We start from the raw sequence: 17,919 nt of genomic DNA on the forward strand, positions 1-17,919 counted from the left end.
AGTTGCCCAAAGTTACCTGCAAGGGCAAAGATTTGAACCCAGGTCCATTTGCTTCCACTGAAGCATTTATTCGAACCACTCTGCTAGACAGCCACATTCCTACCTAGAAAGAGCACACACTAGCAAAGACTGGGAGAAAGTACTAGCCTGGGGAAAGCAGGGAAGGGCGTCATGCAGCTGGTGGCATTTGAGATGGGCCTGAATGTCTATAGAGCAAACGAGAGGTAGACATGCATGGGGCCTGCATGGAAGCAGAGGTCCTGCTCAAGAGTGGCTAGAGCAGCAGGTGTCCCTGTGAAAGCCTGGTGGGAATAAAGCTCATGTGGTAGGAAGGTATCAGACCATGGTGGGTGGTCGGGTACCCCACAAAGAGCCTGGACTCCATCCCAAAGGCAGCGGGAGGGCTGCTGCAGGTTCTGAGTCCCAGGATGGCATGGCCGGAGTGATATTTTAGAAAGTTTCACCAAGGAGTGTCAAAAGGATGGCTGAGGGGCAGGGGGAAAGCTGATAGGAGTGTATGGAAGAAGCTAAAGGGACCTCAACTCAGGTTGTGACAGTGGGAAAGTCAATGTGAGAGGCTCAGTAAAGGACCCGACTTGGCAAGGCTGGCCATGGCAGATGAAGAGGAGAGCACCAGAAATGGGAATCTCGCACACCTTTCTGAACCTCAACTTCCAAACACACCGTTCCTCCTTCATGAGCTGAGGTGATGTTTCTATTAAAGATCTGCCCTCTGGACTTGCCAAGAAATGATGAGAGATGGATTTGTTCCTGCAGCTGCCTGGGGCTCTCGGGACATGATGCTGCGCGCAGGCCTGGCAGGCAGGGTTGTGAGCCTGACAGGAGACACAAACACACTGCTTAGCCAGCTGTGGCTCCTGAGTGTGGAGGTGAGGGTAACATTTCAGTGAGCTGGAATGCCAAGGGAGAGGAGCTTCTGGCCAACTGGATATTCTCATAACTGAGTACCAACCAGCAGTCCTTCTTGATTTCAAGCCCTGCGTAAATTTGCCTAGAATGTGCTTAGCTTGATAAACACAGCAGACTGAACAGAACCAGATCTTGGGTTCTAAAATCCTAGGCCTGTTCTGTCCAATATGGTAGCCACAAACTGCAGGTGGCTATTGAATTTTTAATTAAATAAAATGGAAAATTCAGTTCCTCAATTGCACAACCTACATTTCAAGTGCTCAATACCTACATGAGGCTAAGGGTACCATACTGAAGAGGGCAGATGTAGAATATTTCCATTATTCCAGAAAGTTCTATTTGCCAGCACTGTCCTAAACTGTCAGAATCATAAGGAGCCTTCCAGATGATCTGGCCCAGCCTCTTCCATTTACAGATGGGGACTCTAAGGCCCAGAGAGTTGGAAAGATGTGCTCATAGACATACAACCAACAGGTGGGAATCGAAGTCTAGGGGGTCTCTCTGAGCCCTTTATGTTTTCTCCAAGCACCAAGGTTTATTATTATTTCAGGCTAATAAATATTTTTCCCTTCTCCTTCTTCCATGTCCTTAAGAACAGAGGCATTTTCTCTGAGATGCTGAAACTCCATCCTGGGACTATATTTCCCCTTTAAAAAAATAACTGGAAACACCAAACTCAGAATCTCCTTATCCTTGGAGCATGTGGCTCAGTAAGAGCACAGACCCCAGGCTGTGGCCAGAGCTGTAGCCATCAGACAGGGGTTGCAGGCCAGGAGTCCAGGCCCCTGGGCCCTTTGGGGACTTCTGTAGGCTCCTTTTCCCTCAGAGCATACTGTCCAATCCAACCGGGTCCCTGTTTCCACCCTTGTGTGTCATCTGACTTGCCAAGACCTGTCAGACCACCGAAATGCCTGTTAAATCTTTTTATATGATACCAAGCTCGGAGTGCTGCCCCCTCTGCTGGACATGGATGGCCACCATCTTCTGTGTTCAGATGGTGCTTCCAAGTGAGAGAGGTTGCAAGTTATCCTCCTGCCTAGCCCATCTCTCTTTTCTGTTGGATGAAAAAGCCATGGGTGTAGACTTTGGGAAATATTTATGCCCACCAGCACCAGGACCTCCTGGAAAGTGGACCCAGTGCTACACATATGTGGATTCTCAGAGGAACTCTGTCCTCATATCAAAGCATTTGGATTTAATTAACTCCAGTTTATAGGAAAACTTAGGCAGGACCAGAGTAAAGTAATAAAACCTTTGGTGTATTTGATGTTTGAGAGAGACTCCCACAGGTAGCAGGATCCTCCCTGAGTGGGGACTGGAAAAGTTAGGACGTGTGTTTCAAAGATGTGACTCCCCCTGAGGCCGTTAAGGAGACTGGTGCACAGTGTTGGGTCTGCCTCTCACTGCCCTAGAGCAAGGCCCCCTTCACGGGGTGGGAGTGAGGGCCAACCAGGGCAGAACTGGGTTCAGAGAAGCTTCCAGAAAAGAAAGGCCCAGTGGTTGGACACAGTGACTGGGAGAATAACCAAGATAGTTTGTGGACTGAATTGCACTGAATGGGACCTTCCCTATGATATTGGGAAGACTTCTGCAATGTGATCAGGAAAGGAGATGCTGGGTGCTAACTGGGAAGATCGTGAATAACAAAACAATTCTTTGTGTGTTTTGTAGATTTTAGCACATGCATGCAATGATCTCAATTTGGCTAAATAGAAATTTCCTAAGAATTTTATCTTTTTGAGCAATTGGTCAAGATAAATTCGTTTCCAAAAAGTCCTCTCTCTAAGCCCTAAATAAGTAACCAAATACACCAATGAGCCCCTTGCCACAAGGGAAACCATCAGCGACTTCAGTTTCACAAAACCTGTGCTGGGATCCCAGTCCCACCACCACTAGCAGTGTGATTGGGGCAGGTCTCCTAACCTCCGTGCATCGCAGTCTCCTTCTCCCTGGGGAAAGGCGGGTAATTCTACCTCCTCCACAGAGTCAGTGGGACAGAGTGCATCTCAACTGTCCATCATGATGTCTGGCATACCCTAAGGGCTCAATTAATGTTGGTTAAAGAAAATCTACGTCTGCAACAAGTGCCCCTGTCTTGTGACTTGCCCAGTGGCTATGGAAGCTGAGTCACTTTTCAGCGCCATTTCACACCCAAATTTCAGAAAGAACAGGGGTAGAAGCACCAGGGACACTACCACACCAACCACCACTGTCTAGGCCCCTTTGCTTTGCTCTGAGGTTGAAGAGCATCTGGATGGACTTCCAGTCTCCGTCTAAATACTTCGGTGCAGTGGAGGGTCCAATGTCCAAGGTCCAGTGTCCACTTCTGGAGTCCACCCTTGTGAGGCCCTTCCCCTGCCCCAGCCCTCTGGCTCCAGGGCAGGCCAACATGCTCCCCACGTGCTCTGAGGGATCCAATTTTCAGGCCTCATTCATTGTGCTGTGTAGAGCAGGGTTGGCAAGCGACAGCTCACAGGTCACATCCAGCTGTTGCCTGTTTTGGTCATTAAAGTTTTACTGGAACACGACCCCACCCCTTTGCTTCCATACCATCTAAGTCTGCCCTGTGCCACAATGTGGAGTTGAGCAGTTGTAGTGCAAACAGCCTGTATGGCCTGCAAAGCCAAATATTCACCATTTGGCCTTTTAATAGGAAATGTTTGGTGTAGAGGAAAGAGAATGTGCTGGAGTCAGGAGTCCTGGGCCGCAGTCTGGACCCTGTGGCTGACTTGCTCTGCACCCCTGAGGAGCTCACAGCCCCTCTTGTCTCTGGCTGAAGCAGGAAGGGGTTGAAGTCACTCTAATTTTTCTTTAGTTCCAACACCTTTGCACCCCTGTGTTCTACTGCTTGGTCTTTCTGGGGCTCGGGTGCTGCATGTCCGGGTTGCAGAATGTCTTCACAATCCACACACCACTCCCTCAGGCAACACACAAGGGCATCCTGTGATCTGTACCCCACAAGCCCCACCTAGCACCTCCTCCTTTAGCCCACCCCTTGTGCACATCAGAGGCTGCCAGGGTAGCAGCAGATCCTGTACATGGGGCAGTGGGGATCCTTCCATTGCTGCAGATGAGAGGGACGCAGGAAGTCAGAGACTCACCTGTGGCTGACGCCCACTTATGAATGGTTCATCTCTGAGGTGGGGCGCTGTGGCTCTGCAGCTTCTCATGACTTCCGCATGTGTTTTGACTTCCAAGTTTTCTTAGTGGGGCCATTTTCCTTCTGTAGCACTTGGGGAGCTGCATCTCCTTTCTGGATCCTGGCCAATAAATTAAATGAATAAATTAATAAGTGAAGTTGTCTATTGAGTGTGTCTACTGTTGTCAGGTTATTTCACTGAGTTACAATGGTCATGGGTGCGGTTATTTTATACAATGGCTGTGACCCATTAATGGTCTGTGAAGTCATTTTAGTGGATTTTGATCAGCTTGAGAGCGAGAGAGAGAACAGAATAGAAAATAATATGTATGTGTGTGTTGGGTTGCAAAATGTGCAGCGTAATTCTTACTTGGGTTGTGATCAAGAGTTCAAGCCCATGGTCTATTCTAGAGCTTGCATTTTCAGTGGGGAACAGAGGACCAGAAGAACTGGCTGACTTGCTTTGGGCCACACAGCTAGTAAGGGGCAGTGCTGGGAGCAGAGACTGTCTAGAAACACCCCCTCCTTAAATGAGAATGAATTCCTAATCCTGCTTTGTCAGCCCTAGAAGGAGGCTCTCCTGCGGTGGAGAAGGGGCCAAATAATTTGGTCCTGCCTTCTGGGTCATCTGCCCTTAGGGCCTGTCACTAAGTACCACAGCCAGGACTTGGGAGCCTTCTCTTACTCTGATACTGGTCAATAGGGAATAAAGGACCCCAGGTTCCCTGTGACTGGGTGGTCGAAAGGGGATTCAGCTCCATGTTGATGACAGCAAAAGGGATCTATGGGTCATGAGTTTAGATGACCCGGCTCACAGCCTACTTGTGGGACATACAGACCTGACCTAATCTCATGGTTTTGTGAAGAAAGTGCTCTTGTCTGAGACCCTCTCCTTCTAGCTCGGGTTTCCCTCTGTGTTCTGGACACCATGTCCGGCTCCTTCCCAGATGCTAGGCCAAGGAGGAGGTGAGCACTTGAAGTGCTTCTTTCCTTTCTGTGAATACCCCTCCTCTGCAGGTGATGGACATGTCAGACAGGTACCCACATAGCACAGGGCTGTGGCTCTACCTTCACAGACTTCAATCACACACCAGACTCAACATTTTAATCCTGGAATTCACTGGAAAGGTATGTGAAGAGCACGAGAGAGTGGATTCCTTACAGAGCCCCAGTGGCTGGGGACTCTTTCTCCCAGAACTCTGATGGCTGTGGGGGAAAACCTGGTGAACAAACTCCTTACTGATTCTGCCATGAAGTATATGGATAGTTCTCCTAAGTGGGATAAATAAACACTAGACAAAGACAAACGAGTTAGGAGAGAACTTGGCTTTTCAGAATGTTTTGGATCTCAGAATTGCAGATAAGGTCTTATGGCCATGTCCTGCTTTATTAGATGTAGTTAGCAACTGAACTCTGCTTTCCGGGGTGTGTGAATCCTCCTAACTCCCAGGGCAGATTTTATAACTTCACTTTCCACAGGAGAAAAATGAAATCTCTGTGGCTTAAAAACCTTAGTCGAGCCAGAACCACACAAGTGTGGCTCCAAAGTGCTGGTTTTCACAATACCACAATGGTTTTCTCATTCTCTCTTTCCTTGTTCTTCTAAGTCACTGCTTCTCAGCTTTGACTGAACACTGGAACCACTTGGGGAGCTTAATACTGATGTCTGAAGAAGAACAAAGCAGGAGGCATTACATTCCCTGATTTCAAGCTATATTATAATGCTATAGACATAAAAACAGCATGGCACTGGCATAAACATAGACACATAGACCAATGTAACAGAATCAAGAGCCCAGAACTAAGCCCATGTATATACATCCAACTAATATTTGACAAGGGAGCCAATAATACTCAATGGAGAAAAGACAGTCTCTTCAATAAATGGTCTGGGAAAACATGGCCATTCACCCCTATCTTACACCACTCACCAAAATTAACCCAAAATGTATTAAAGACTTAAGTGTAAGATCCGGCCCATAAAACTCCTAGAAGAAAACATGGGAAAAAATAGGTCTTGGTCATGATTTCTTGGATATGACACACAAAGCACAAGTAACAAAATAAAAAACAAGTGGGACTACATCAAAAAGCTAGCATATAAAAGATACAAATGTAGGGATCCGAAGGGGTACATGCACCCCAATGTTTATAGCAGCAATGTCCACAATAGCCAAACTGTGGAAAGAGCCAAGATGCCCATCGACAGATGAATGGATAAAGAAGATGTGGTATATATACACAATGGAATATTATGCAGCCATCAAAAGGAATGAGATCTTGCCATTTGCAACGACGTGGATGGAACTGGAGGGTGTTATGCTGAGTGAAATAAGTCAATCAGAGAAAGACATGTATCATATGACCTCACTGATATGAGGAATTCTTAATCTCAGGAAAAAACTGAGTGTCGCTGGAGTGGTGGGGGTGGGAGGGATGGGGTGGCTGGGTGATAGACATTGGGGAGGGTATGTGCTACGGTGAGCACTGTGAATTGTGCAAGACTGTTGAATCACAGTTCTGTACTTCTGAAACAAATAACGCCACATATTTTAAGAAAAAAGAAAAAGAAGAAGATAACAGGAGAGGAAGAAAAGGGGAGTATGTCAGAGGGGGAGACGAACCATGAGAGATGATGGACTCTGAAAAACAAACTGAGGGTTCTAGAGGGGAGGGGGATAGGGGGATGGGTTAGCCTGGTGATGGGTATTGAGGAGGGCACGTTCTGCATGGAGCACTGGGTGTTATGAACAAACAATGAATCATGGAACACTGCACCAAAAACTAATGATGTAATATATGGTGATTAACATAACAATAAAAAAATTAAAAAAAAGCTAGCATATATTCATGTATTTATAAGCCGTTCTGATTTTTATTTTTCTGAAAACACTAGGCTTTCTAAAGGGGGTGATGATGATGGCTGGAGACCCTGAAAGAGAAGGGAAATGACATTTTTTAAGTGCTTACTCTGTGCTAGGCATTATGTTAGGAGTTCTATCTACCTAGTATCCTTTACTCTTACCAGTAGCCCTGGGTATAAATATCATTTTAAGTGTTCATAGGAGGAAACAGGTGCCTTTAAAGGTTATGCAACTTCATTGAGGTCAGGCAGCTCAGAAATTGAGGTTTGGGTATTTTCTATTCCCATTGCTGGGAAAATTATAAAAAATATGTATATTGGTCTCTTGCCCCCAGTTCCTGGCACAGAACTCCTAAAACTCTTGTAATTTCCTAAGTGATAAGAACACTAGGAGCATCTTTTGTTCCAATATTTGTTTTTTGACGCTGATTTCCGACACAGAGCTCCTAAATCCCTTGGGATTTCGTGGGTGATAAGAATGTTTTTTGTTCTAATAAAGCCACTCTGGGTGGGCTTCTGGATAGGGGCTGGTCACCACAAAGACTAAGCTATGATTAGAATCTTGGCATTTTTCCACCTCAGTGATCGATCATGCCTACATGATAATGCCTCCATAAAAACACCCAAAGTACAGGATTCACAGTGCTTTTGGGTTGGTGAACATGTAGAGGTGTGGGAAGTATGGCTTGGTCAGAGAGGGTCTGAAAGTTCTGCACCCCTTCCCACATATCTTGCCCTATGTGTCTCTTTAGGCTATTCGCCTGTGTCCTTTATAATAAACTGATAAACATAAATGTTTCCCTGAGTTCTGTGAGCCTTTCTAGTAAATTATCAAACCCAAGGAAGGGGTCATGGGAACCCTGATTTATAGCCAGTCATTCAGAAGTACGGGTGACAACCTGGGACTTGTGATTGGTGTCTGAGGTAGGGGCAGTCTTGTGGGACTGAGTCCTTACCTTGGGAGATCTGATGCTAAATCTATGTAGATAATATCAGAATTAAATTGAATTATAGGACGACCAGCTGGTGGCACAGAGAATTGCTTGGTATACAGAATAGACAATTATGAAGGAAAAGTAGATTCTGCACTTGAGCCATCAACAGGGTAATGGGAAAAAAGATGGTGACATATCTGCAGACCTCAGAGTGAGTGTGGCACCACCCCCATACACCACTGTGGTGCCTTGTCACAAATGTCTCCCCCACTTTAAGTCAGGGACTCTGTCTTTTATAGCTGCATTCCCAATGGTAGGAGGAAAACAACATTGATAAGTGAATAAACTTTGTGGATTATAGGACTGCATCTAAGAAATCTGATGGTAAATCCTACCTAATTTGAATGAAAGTGTGCCTTTTCCATTTGTCAAAGCCCCAAGAGTTGCATACCTAGAATAATAAATTATTTATTACTTACTATTATTATTTATTACTCTTCTCTCAAGAGTCTTTTTGTGATTTTCTTGACCTACAATTTTCTCTGGCACCATTTCCTAACACTGAAAAGACATGACAGTATGAGGCTTCACACACGGGAGCTGTCTTCAATCTTTGCATCCATTGCGTTATATGATGGGTAATGCTCCTATTCAGGGCATGAACCCTTGGATGCCCCATGCATCTTCCTGCAGCAGAAGCCATGCCATAGAAAGGTAGGCTGTGGGCTAGGCAAAATTTCTGGGTGCTAGTCTTCAAGTCCATACCTTTCCCTCCGACTGGTTGAGATGCATCCATCTGTAACAACACCATGTTTGAAAATAGCGTCTCAAGACTACAGCTTGGGCTTTCCTTCTGCAGTAGCCTTCCTGCCTCTAGAGACTGGTATTTCTAAAGTCAGAATCAGTGAGAGAACTTTGTGCACACAGGTGAGTGAAGTAGGATTAAAGCTCCTGTCTCTCACACTGTTTTCACCACTTCTTGTCACTGAATCTGGCTCATATTTGGTCCTCAGGGCCATAGGGACGCTTCTCAAAGGGTCAGGAAGAAAGGCAGTCTTAGATATGAGGGCAGGGATCCTCACCCCACACTGACCTTCTTTGAGAAAAATGCAAATCAGTGGAACCAAATAACTTTACAAAGAGACATACAACATCAGTGTCATTATGCAAAACAGCATACTCAGTAGAAGCCCATGCCAGGACCATGAGGAAGCTTCAGTAGAGAGGAGCGTCACCGGACATAGAAAGCTGCAGCATTGACATTATGAAGTAACAAGTGTTGTGTATTTTGAGATGGAAGAAATCATGAGTTTTAACTAATGGAATGAATCCTGGCAGAGAATAAGGCCGAAAGATAGATTCTATTTAGTGAGTAAAAAAAAAAAATGACTTTATAAGCTAGTTCTCTGGTTTATAGAGAAGCTTGTTGCTATGTGATGAGGCAGAGGAGAGCAACAAAGGGATGTTTGAAGATGTAACCTATGCAGATTGCACCCAGAGGCCTCTGAAGGATGAGTTCGCCTTACCTGGTGATGTCTTCTAATTATGGTGTCTATAAAGAGCTATTCATTGATGAGCTCTGAGTAACCCTTAGGACAGAGCTGACCACTAGTTACCTTTCCTGGGAAACCCAATCTGGACAGAAGTCTCAAATTCTGTATTTCTTCTTGATAGAACTCCAATAGCTTATGTTTCACAGATACATATCTCCTCCCTATAGAGATATCTGTTCAGCTTTTGCTCATTGCTCAGAGGACTGGAAGATATTCATTTTCACAAAGATATAGTTATAACCACTTTGGGGGGGGTTCTTACTCCACATTAGGCATTCTCAGTCCTAGGGGACAATCTATTTCCTGCCATAAATTTTGAGAGAAAACTTCTGGGACCTTAACAGTCAGCTGTCTTGGTCCCCCGGTACCGAGAGCTTGTCAGGTGTGGGATGTAGTATAATAATTTGGAAATGGAACTTTCTCCTGGGCATCTTTCTGCATGGTCCTGGGAGAAACCTTGCCCTATTTCTTTGGTACCCCAACATTTGTATTTTCTGAGATACAAAGAATAATATAAAATGTCAGATTCTTATTTTAACTTCTTACCAGTTTATAGACCTTATAATCTTTCTTGCTTCTGGCAATGACACAGTTGTTCTCCTATTGGGGGCGTGGGATGAGGGATGTGGGGGTGGTCAAGGTGAAGAGAACAAGAATGGGCTCTGGAGTCAAAAGAAACTGATAGAACAGGCTTTGCCACTTCATATTGGGGTAGATCTTAGAAAAATAACTTTACATCTCTGGTCCTGAATGCCTTATTTATTTCTTTTGTAAAATTAAGATAGGAATATCCACTCTACAGAATGGTAGGAAGGATTAAACAATATATTTTTTTAAGATTTTATTTATTTATTTATTTGAGAGAAAGAGAGAGAGAGAATGAGAAACAGCATGAGAGGGGAGAGGGTCAGAGGGAGAAGCAGGCTCCCCGCTGAGCCGGGAGCCTGATGTGGGACTTGATCCCAGGACTCCGGGATCATGACCTGAGCCGAAGGCAGTCGCTTAACCAACTGAGCCACCCAGGCGTCCCTAAACAATATTTTTGATAAATCTCCTAACACATATGGTAAGTGCTGAATGAAGAAATTTAGAATCGAGGAAGTAAGGCAGGAAAAACTCCCCCATACTGACTTTGATAACTCAGTGCCCATTGAGTTTCAGGGCCAAGTTCTTATTTGGGATTAAAAAAAGATTGTTGTTCATTTTTATTTGTTTCTGGCTTATTCCTGGTCCAGATCAGGCAAGGTTCAGGGTCATCCTCATACTGATGAGCTTCTCAGACAACCGATTTGAAACATCCATGGCTACCCAAGTTTGAGTTGCTTCCTGATGGACAGGAACTATGCCAGGCTTAAATAACCGTACGGCAGGTGTGTGGCATAGTGCCTGGCACATAGAATGTGCCAGGAGATGCATGTTGAATGAATGGATTTAATTAAAGCTTTATTGCCCCTCAAACTGAGTTTGAGAGACACACAACTGAAGAAAGAAGAAATGTGAAATTTTGGTAATCAAACCCCATAATATCTACCAGCAAAGAAGCAGTCTCTTTCCTGATTAGGAAAGGCTGGGTTAATCTTAGCCCAGGTGAGCACCACTGTGGTCATAGGGATTTATCTCTCTTGCCACCCCAGTGACCAACAGGAATAGTCATGCCTTCACTGTGGGCACATCAACAGGGAGGCCAACTCTAGTCAAGGAATAAACCTCTGATGGCCAAAAGGATTTTGCTCTTTGAAAAACAATAAAAAGCTTCTGGTTTTCCATCAACACACAACCTGATATCAAAGAGCCAGGTACCTCAAATTCATCAACATTCCTTTAATGAGGCGAGGAACTCTTAATGGTAAATTCAACAGCTGAGTAAGAGGATGACGGTACAATAGGGAGAGAATCAAGGCACTGAGGTCAAGGCATGGAGCCAACACCCACCTGGGATGGGGTATAAAAGGCTCAGGAGGGAGGGAGGTTGGCAGACTCAGTGGCTTGGTCTTCTCAGCTGATCTGAACCTTCTGTGCAAACTCAGCCTAACACCATGACTTCCTGCTGCATTAGCTCCTCCCAGTGTCCAGGGAGCACCAGGATGCCTGTAGCAACAAATATCTGTGGCTCCTCCATTGACATTGTGGGCCAGCCTGGGGCAGAGGCCAGGGCTGCCTCCCTGTGCCTGTCAGCCACCGTGGCACATGCCAACCGAGCGCGTGTGGGGGCAACCCCTCTGGGCAAACCCAGCCTCTGTATGCCCCACAGCTGCCGCACTGCTTGCCCCTTGCCAGGGACCTGCAACATTCCTGGCAACATTGGAGTCTGTGAGAACTATGGGGAAGGTGCCCCGAATGGCCACGAGAAGGTGACCATGCAGTTCCTGAACGATCGCCTGGCCAACTACCTGGAGAAGGTGCGCCAACTGGAGCAGGAGAACACGGAGCTAGAGACCAGGATTCGAGAGTCGAGCAAGTGCCACGAGTCCACCATGTGTCCAGACTACCAGTCCTACTTCCAGACTATTGAGGAGCTCCAGCAGAAGGTGTGGTTTGGAGTAGCCTGGGGTGTGCTGGGTCTGAGGAAGGTGGAAGGGCATGGCAGGCTAAAAGCTCCTGAAGGTTCAAGGAGCTTTGGGTTCTTGGATTCTCTTGAGTATGAGTGTAGTTGCTACCTGTAGAGCTGGAGCCCAGAGTATGATGTTTTGTGTGTGAACTGTCTTCCTGCTTTTCCTCAGATCCTGTGCAGCAAGGCTGAGAATACCAAGCTGATTATCCAAGTTGACAATGCCAAGCTGGCTGCTGATGACTTTAGAATCAAGTAAGTAGGGCTAGAAGAGGGTCAGAGTGACTCCTTCCTCCATCCTAAGTCCCAATGGCCAAACACTTGATTAACTGAATTACTGTCTTGTTTCTTCTTTCCTAAATTCCCCAAATAAAAATTTTTATTACAAACAAAATTAATAGAAGGTGGATGAGAAAAAAACACCACCAAATTTAGCATGTATGATATAGCCTAGAGTTAGTCCTCCTTCAATTATTTTCCTAAAATGGAAGAAGATAAGGCTGCCTGAGCTCACTAACTAGGGGCAGATAAGGTGATTTCAAGAATAAACTGAGCAAGGACAGTCATTGAATTTCATACATAATTAGAGGATCCACTTACAGATGGGTCAGGGTCCAGATTTACCTATGGGGCCCTCAGGTACCACGCATTTCTACTAAACAAAGATCAGAGATAGAGAAGTAGCCCAATACGAGGAATAAGGGAGCAAATCACTGACCTGGCACCTGGTGGTTGCTTAACCTGCTTAAGTGATAGATCAGCAAGTGGTGCAAGATCTGTCCTGGATCCTAAGATACATTGTCATAGGCAAGCAGGTTAATCTTTTGGAATCAAAATTGCCTCAATGCCTGATGGTAAAATGATATCTGCTAGGAGTTCTTTGCTAGACCGTGAGCAGATTGAGTAGAGGGGCTGAGTCTAATTCATCTCTGAGGCCAGGACTGAGCACAGTGAGCAAATGAGAATTCCAGTTGGTAAAGGAAATGGGAAACAGAGGCAGCTGAGAGGGGATATCCTTATCATTCTGCTGACCTTAACGTTTCCTGTGCTGGAAGGCACGAGAGTGAGCTCTCCCTGCGCCAGATGGTGGAGGCGGACATGTGTGGGATGCACAAGCTCCTGGATGACCTGAGCCTGGCCAAGGCTGACCTGGAGGCCCAGCAGGAGTCCCTGAAGGAGGAGCTGCTCTGCCTCAAGAGCAACCACGAACAGGTGTGGGCCTGGGGCTGCAGACCCTTGGGGGAGGGCACTGGCAGAAAAGGGAGCTCACCTTGTGGCTCTAGGATTCGAACCTGGGCTCAGGTGGCATCGGGATGAAGGGTTGATCGGGGTCTTGGAGTCAGGCTGACTGTGTGGGAGGTGGCAGAGGGGGAGTTTCTTGTCTGTAAAGTTTTGCCTTGTCAGTTTAGGAAGGTGTCCAAGTGGGCTCTTCCCAGTGGACCGTGGGCAAGACCTTTTACATCAGTGCACCAGTGGGGTCTCCCCTCATGCTGTTTGTCTGGGGAGGAGTTCAGGTGCCATCTGCTCTGTCAAAAGCTCTTTCCTCACTCAGGGTGTGGGTCCTTCTATTCCTGCAGGAAGTGAGCATTCTGAGGAGCCAGCTGGGGGACAAGCTCCAGATTAAGCTGGATGTTGAGCCCACCGTGGACATGAGCAGGGTGCTGCAGGAGATGCGGTGCCACTATGAAGCCATGGTGCAGACCAACCACAATGATCTGGAAGAGTGGTTCCAAGATCAGGTGAGGGTGCTGCCTCGGAGCAGGGAGGGACCCTGGCTTCTACCTGGGCAGGGGGGTGATCATGTCTCTGTGCCCTTGTGCTTCAGTCTGAAAGCATCAGCAAGCAGGACATGTCCTGCTCCGAGGAGCTGCGGTGCTGCCAGTCGGAGATCCTGGAGCTGAGACGCACGGTGAACGCCCTGGAGGTGGAGCTTCAGGCCCAGCACAGCCTGGTACGGTCCTCCACCCTCACCATGCTGCTAGTGCCACTGGCCATGGCCTGCTAGCAGCATCTCTCAGAAGTCCCACTCATCAGTTCCACTGACAGTCAGAACTCAGGGTCTGGGTCCCTCCCTCCTTGGGGGAGGTGCCTTGCTGTCAAGGTTAGTTGGATGCTGAAAAATGGTTCCTCTTACAAGTCAACTCCACTTCCTTTAGAATAACGTGCGGGGGTTCAGGCACTCATTCATTCCACGAGATTTCACTGGTGTCTACTTTGTCAGGTATTGGGAATCCAGGGATGAACAGGACACTGTTCCTCAAGTTAGATTTTTTTTTTTTGTGAAAAGTCATGATGATATTGGCGGTGATTCCTCTAGAGTTCTGGGAATGTCCTGTGACCTCTTGGAATGTGCTCCATGGTGAGGTTGGCCATGATTTTCACTGCTGAATTTTGGGACACCTGGGTCTCTTACCCCATTATTTCCCATTACAGAAAGACTGTCTGCAGAGCTCCCTGTGTGAAGCTGATGCCCGCTTCGGCACTGAGCTGGCCCAGATGCAGGTCCTGATCAGCAACGTGGAGGAGCAGCTGTCCGAGATCCGGGCTGACCTGGAGCGGCAGAACCAGGAGTACCAGGTGCTGCTGGATGTCAAGGCCCGGCTGGAGTGCGAGATTGCCACATACCGGAAACTTCTAGAGAGCGAGGATTGCAAGTATGTGTGGTCTAGGCACTTGGACAAATCATTTGCTCAATTCTCATGAGATTCTCAGGGTAACAACGGTGCTGTCTACAAAGAAGAAGGTGGTTTATGCTTCTGCTGAGTGACCCATTGCTGTGTCCTCTGCTCACACTGTGCATTGTTGACAGAGTGTGAAGGGAGTGACTGTCCATTTGGATCCATTGCCAGGTCTCCAGTGGGGCTGCTTGGTGTAGCCCTGACTGGGGAGGGTAGACATGGGGCTGCTCCTTGAGCAGGAGATTTGAGTATAGACCCAGCAGGTTTGTTGGACTTGCTTTTGCTCTCTTGTCAATCCTTCTTTGTATTTTCTATCCTATAGGATAGAACCTGATTCTCATATAGAAAACCTCATTTTGGAAGGCATTTTAAGATCACTCAGTCTAGTCCTAGGGGTGCACAGTAGGGGTCAATGGCCAAAGCTTCTTGGGTCCCTGTTCTGTAGTTTTGGAGTGGGGACTCCTTCATTCTCCATCACATATCACTCATTTCCCATCACTAACTTTGTTCGCCTTTCTATCTCTCCACAGACTCCCCTGCAATCCGTGTTCCACCTCTGCCTCCTGTGTGACTACCCCCTGTGCACCTCGTCCAAGCTGCACACCCTGCACCACTTGTGTGCCTGGGCCAGCCTGTGGAGCCAGCACTGGGAGCCGGTTCTGAATGCCCATGCACCAGTAGGTGCGGTTAAAGTGAGGGGATGCCCAAGGAGAAATGTTTATTATACATCCAGGCACTATGGTTTCTAACTATTGTTGACTTTCTGTATGCAGAGGCCTTTCCAAAGGCCACAGGAGAAGTAGAATCTTGGTTGAGAGCCTTCCTTCTCAGCTCTGGATTTTCCCAGAGTAGTTCTGTGACCTCAGTGCCTGGATCCCAGCCACCAGTGGTGGCTTGGGAATATCTACATTGGAGAGACTCAGGCATAAGATCAGGAACTATCTTGGAGGTGAGGATAGGATAGGGTGGGACCTGAAACTGCATTTCAAACACCAGTTTTAGTTTGAAAAATTTCCAGTTTGTGACCAGGAAAGTGATGAACAAACTTCACTGTTTGGGAATCTACTGATTCTGTCTAACATCTGCAGCCTTGGGTAATGGTTCCAGTGAGGGGGCAATGGAACTAGATACTATATATCTGACCACTTCCTCTTCTACTTCCTTTCTGCTGTCCTCCTGCCTCCCTGCCTTGGAAGTGGCTCCGTTTCCTCTCTAGGGTAAGGTGGGAACTTCTCTTGTATCAGATCTGAGCCTCTCCAATCAGAGTCCTATCTTTGACAAAGGACCAGGCTTGCCTCTTGCTATTTAAAGGGAACTTTCAGATGAAAAAAATCTCTCTTCTCTAGAAATCTTGACTCTCCTAACTATTGTCTGGCTATAACTCTCTCTTCATCAAATTTTACAGTAAAATTTGAACAATGACTTTATTTTCTCTAGTACTTTCCCCTCATATGTTAAAACCTATTGATTCAATAGGTCACACTGCTGGGCATGATGATGTAGGGTAATGGAAAATATAGCATTACAATAGTTGCAAAATTTTTATTCTTGCTTACCTTCTATACTCCCACCTCATGTCATCCCACTCTCTCCCTTCCTCACTACGATGCTGCCACATTGGCCAGTGCATTCCTTGGACATGCCTGAGACTGGCCCCTGTTCTTCCTCCTCCCTGGAATGCTTTCCACTTCTTTCTTGTTATTCAGGCCTCAGCAGAAATGTCACTCCCCTTGAGAGCGCCTGCTTGGCCATCGGTCCACAATGATCACAGCCTTGTCACTCTCTGTCTTGCTTACTGTCACCATGTTAGCTCTCAACAGCTAAAATTGCCTGCTTTTCCATTGTTTTTTTTTTCATTAAAATGCTTCCTGGAGATTAGCATTTGTCCACTGCTGCTTCCCCAGAGCCTAGCTCACTGCTTGGTAAAGAGGTAAAGAGTAGATGCTTAATAAACATCTGTTGAAAGAATGAATGTGTCTTCCTGACTTTATCTCTGACTTGTTATGGGGCTTGAGAATCATCACTTAACTCAGTGTTTTTCCCTGCTGGAAAATGAGGGTTATGTCATCTTTCCTACTTACATCCTAGATCTGTCATGGATTCATGGGTGAGATGAAAGAAATTTAAAAAGTCTAAAAAGGAGAAAGCACCATATTAACCTCATCCAGAGCCAATGTCATATAATTAGGAGTCTGGGTGCTGAGCCATACTGCTCAGAGTTCACCCATGGCCTCAGGCTTTTTTCTCTGGGCAGCTAAAATTAATTTCCTCTAGCAGCTAAATACAATCAGAAACGAAATGGTGCACTTAGTACCTTGCTTTCCAGAGCAAATTTTATTTGAGTATTTGCATTAGTTCAAAGAATGAGAAAACTTTGCTGCAAGTGGCAGAGCCTTCCTAGCGACTCCCTTATATTGAATCCATCCAAGGAGAGGGGGCCTAATTTTATGGGTACTCTCATTTCCTTTTTCTTCTTTTGGATCCCAGTGTTGAAGTGATGGGAGAATACACTCTAGTCCCCAGAGGCACTCATTAATTCTAAAGGCCACTGTGATTCTTGTAGAACTCCATTTTGGAGGCTTTGTTTTGGGGTAATACAGATTATTACCATTTGCAGTCCTGACTTCTAAATGTGGTTAACAGCTGGTTGAAAAAAAAAATAGCTCCTATTAGCTTCCCTGTTTCTCAGGTCTTGTGCCATCATAGAAGAAAAAGCAACAGGGAGAAATGAAGTTGCTTTAACCACCACGTCAGGGTGAAGACTGGGATGGTTCAAGGCAGCCATGGGGACAAACTTCCAATCCTAAGTGTGTCCTGGTGGTGAGGGGTGGCCTTTAGGAAGAACTTCTCATGATATCAAGTCCCCTTTTGTCTGATGTGGATTGACTGGCCTGTACTGGGGGCAGGAACAGGAGTTTTTCCAGAAACTGGTTTGTTTTTTTCCCCAATGATATGAGCTGGAGAGGTTCCTGTGCAACTTTGGCTTTTTCTGAGAAGTGAAATGAAGGAGATGGGACCTGCTGTGCTGGTGCCCACCTTTGGAGCACTGCCTTTTGGAAAAGACCCAGTCTCTTGATTCTGGCCAGCTTCAGTCCCCTGACTCTGTGGCTGATGCATTTCTTTCCTTCCTGTGAAGAGCAACATCTACATTGCACAGAGCCTGCTTTGCTCTCTCCCCCTTTGCTGGTTAAACATTTGAATATAACCCCACAGTTTTAAAATGGAGTTTTATATAGTGGTGGCTTCCTCCTGCCTGCTGTTAAATCCTGTCTC

At 46.3% G+C, this 17,919-nt stretch overlaps 1 protein-coding gene across 1 annotated transcript; it reads left to right on the top strand.

Moving 5' to 3' along the window:
* The first annotated feature begins 11,456 nt into the window (after nt 1-11,456).
* On the top strand, nt 11,457-15,309 carry LOC114203811 (keratin, type I cuticular Ha7-like). Its single transcript, XM_088027291.1, has 7 exons — nt 11,457-11,948; nt 12,141-12,223; nt 13,024-13,180; nt 13,546-13,707; nt 13,794-13,919; nt 14,402-14,622; nt 15,177-15,309. Exons 1-7 carry the CDS (start codon nt 11,457-11,459, stop codon nt 15,307-15,309), a joined length of 1,374 nt encoding a protein of 457 aa, XP_087883417.1.
* Nucleotides 15,310-17,919: the final 2,610 nt, after the last annotated feature.

Source organism: Eumetopias jubatus, unplaced genomic scaffold (genome assembly GCF_037043125.1).
Source record: "Eumetopias jubatus isolate StellerSeaLion01/CBP00866 unplaced genomic scaffold, mEumJub1_p1.0 scaffold_10, whole genome shotgun sequence".
Lineage (NCBI taxonomy): Eukaryota > Metazoa > Chordata > Mammalia > Carnivora > Otariidae > Eumetopias > Eumetopias jubatus.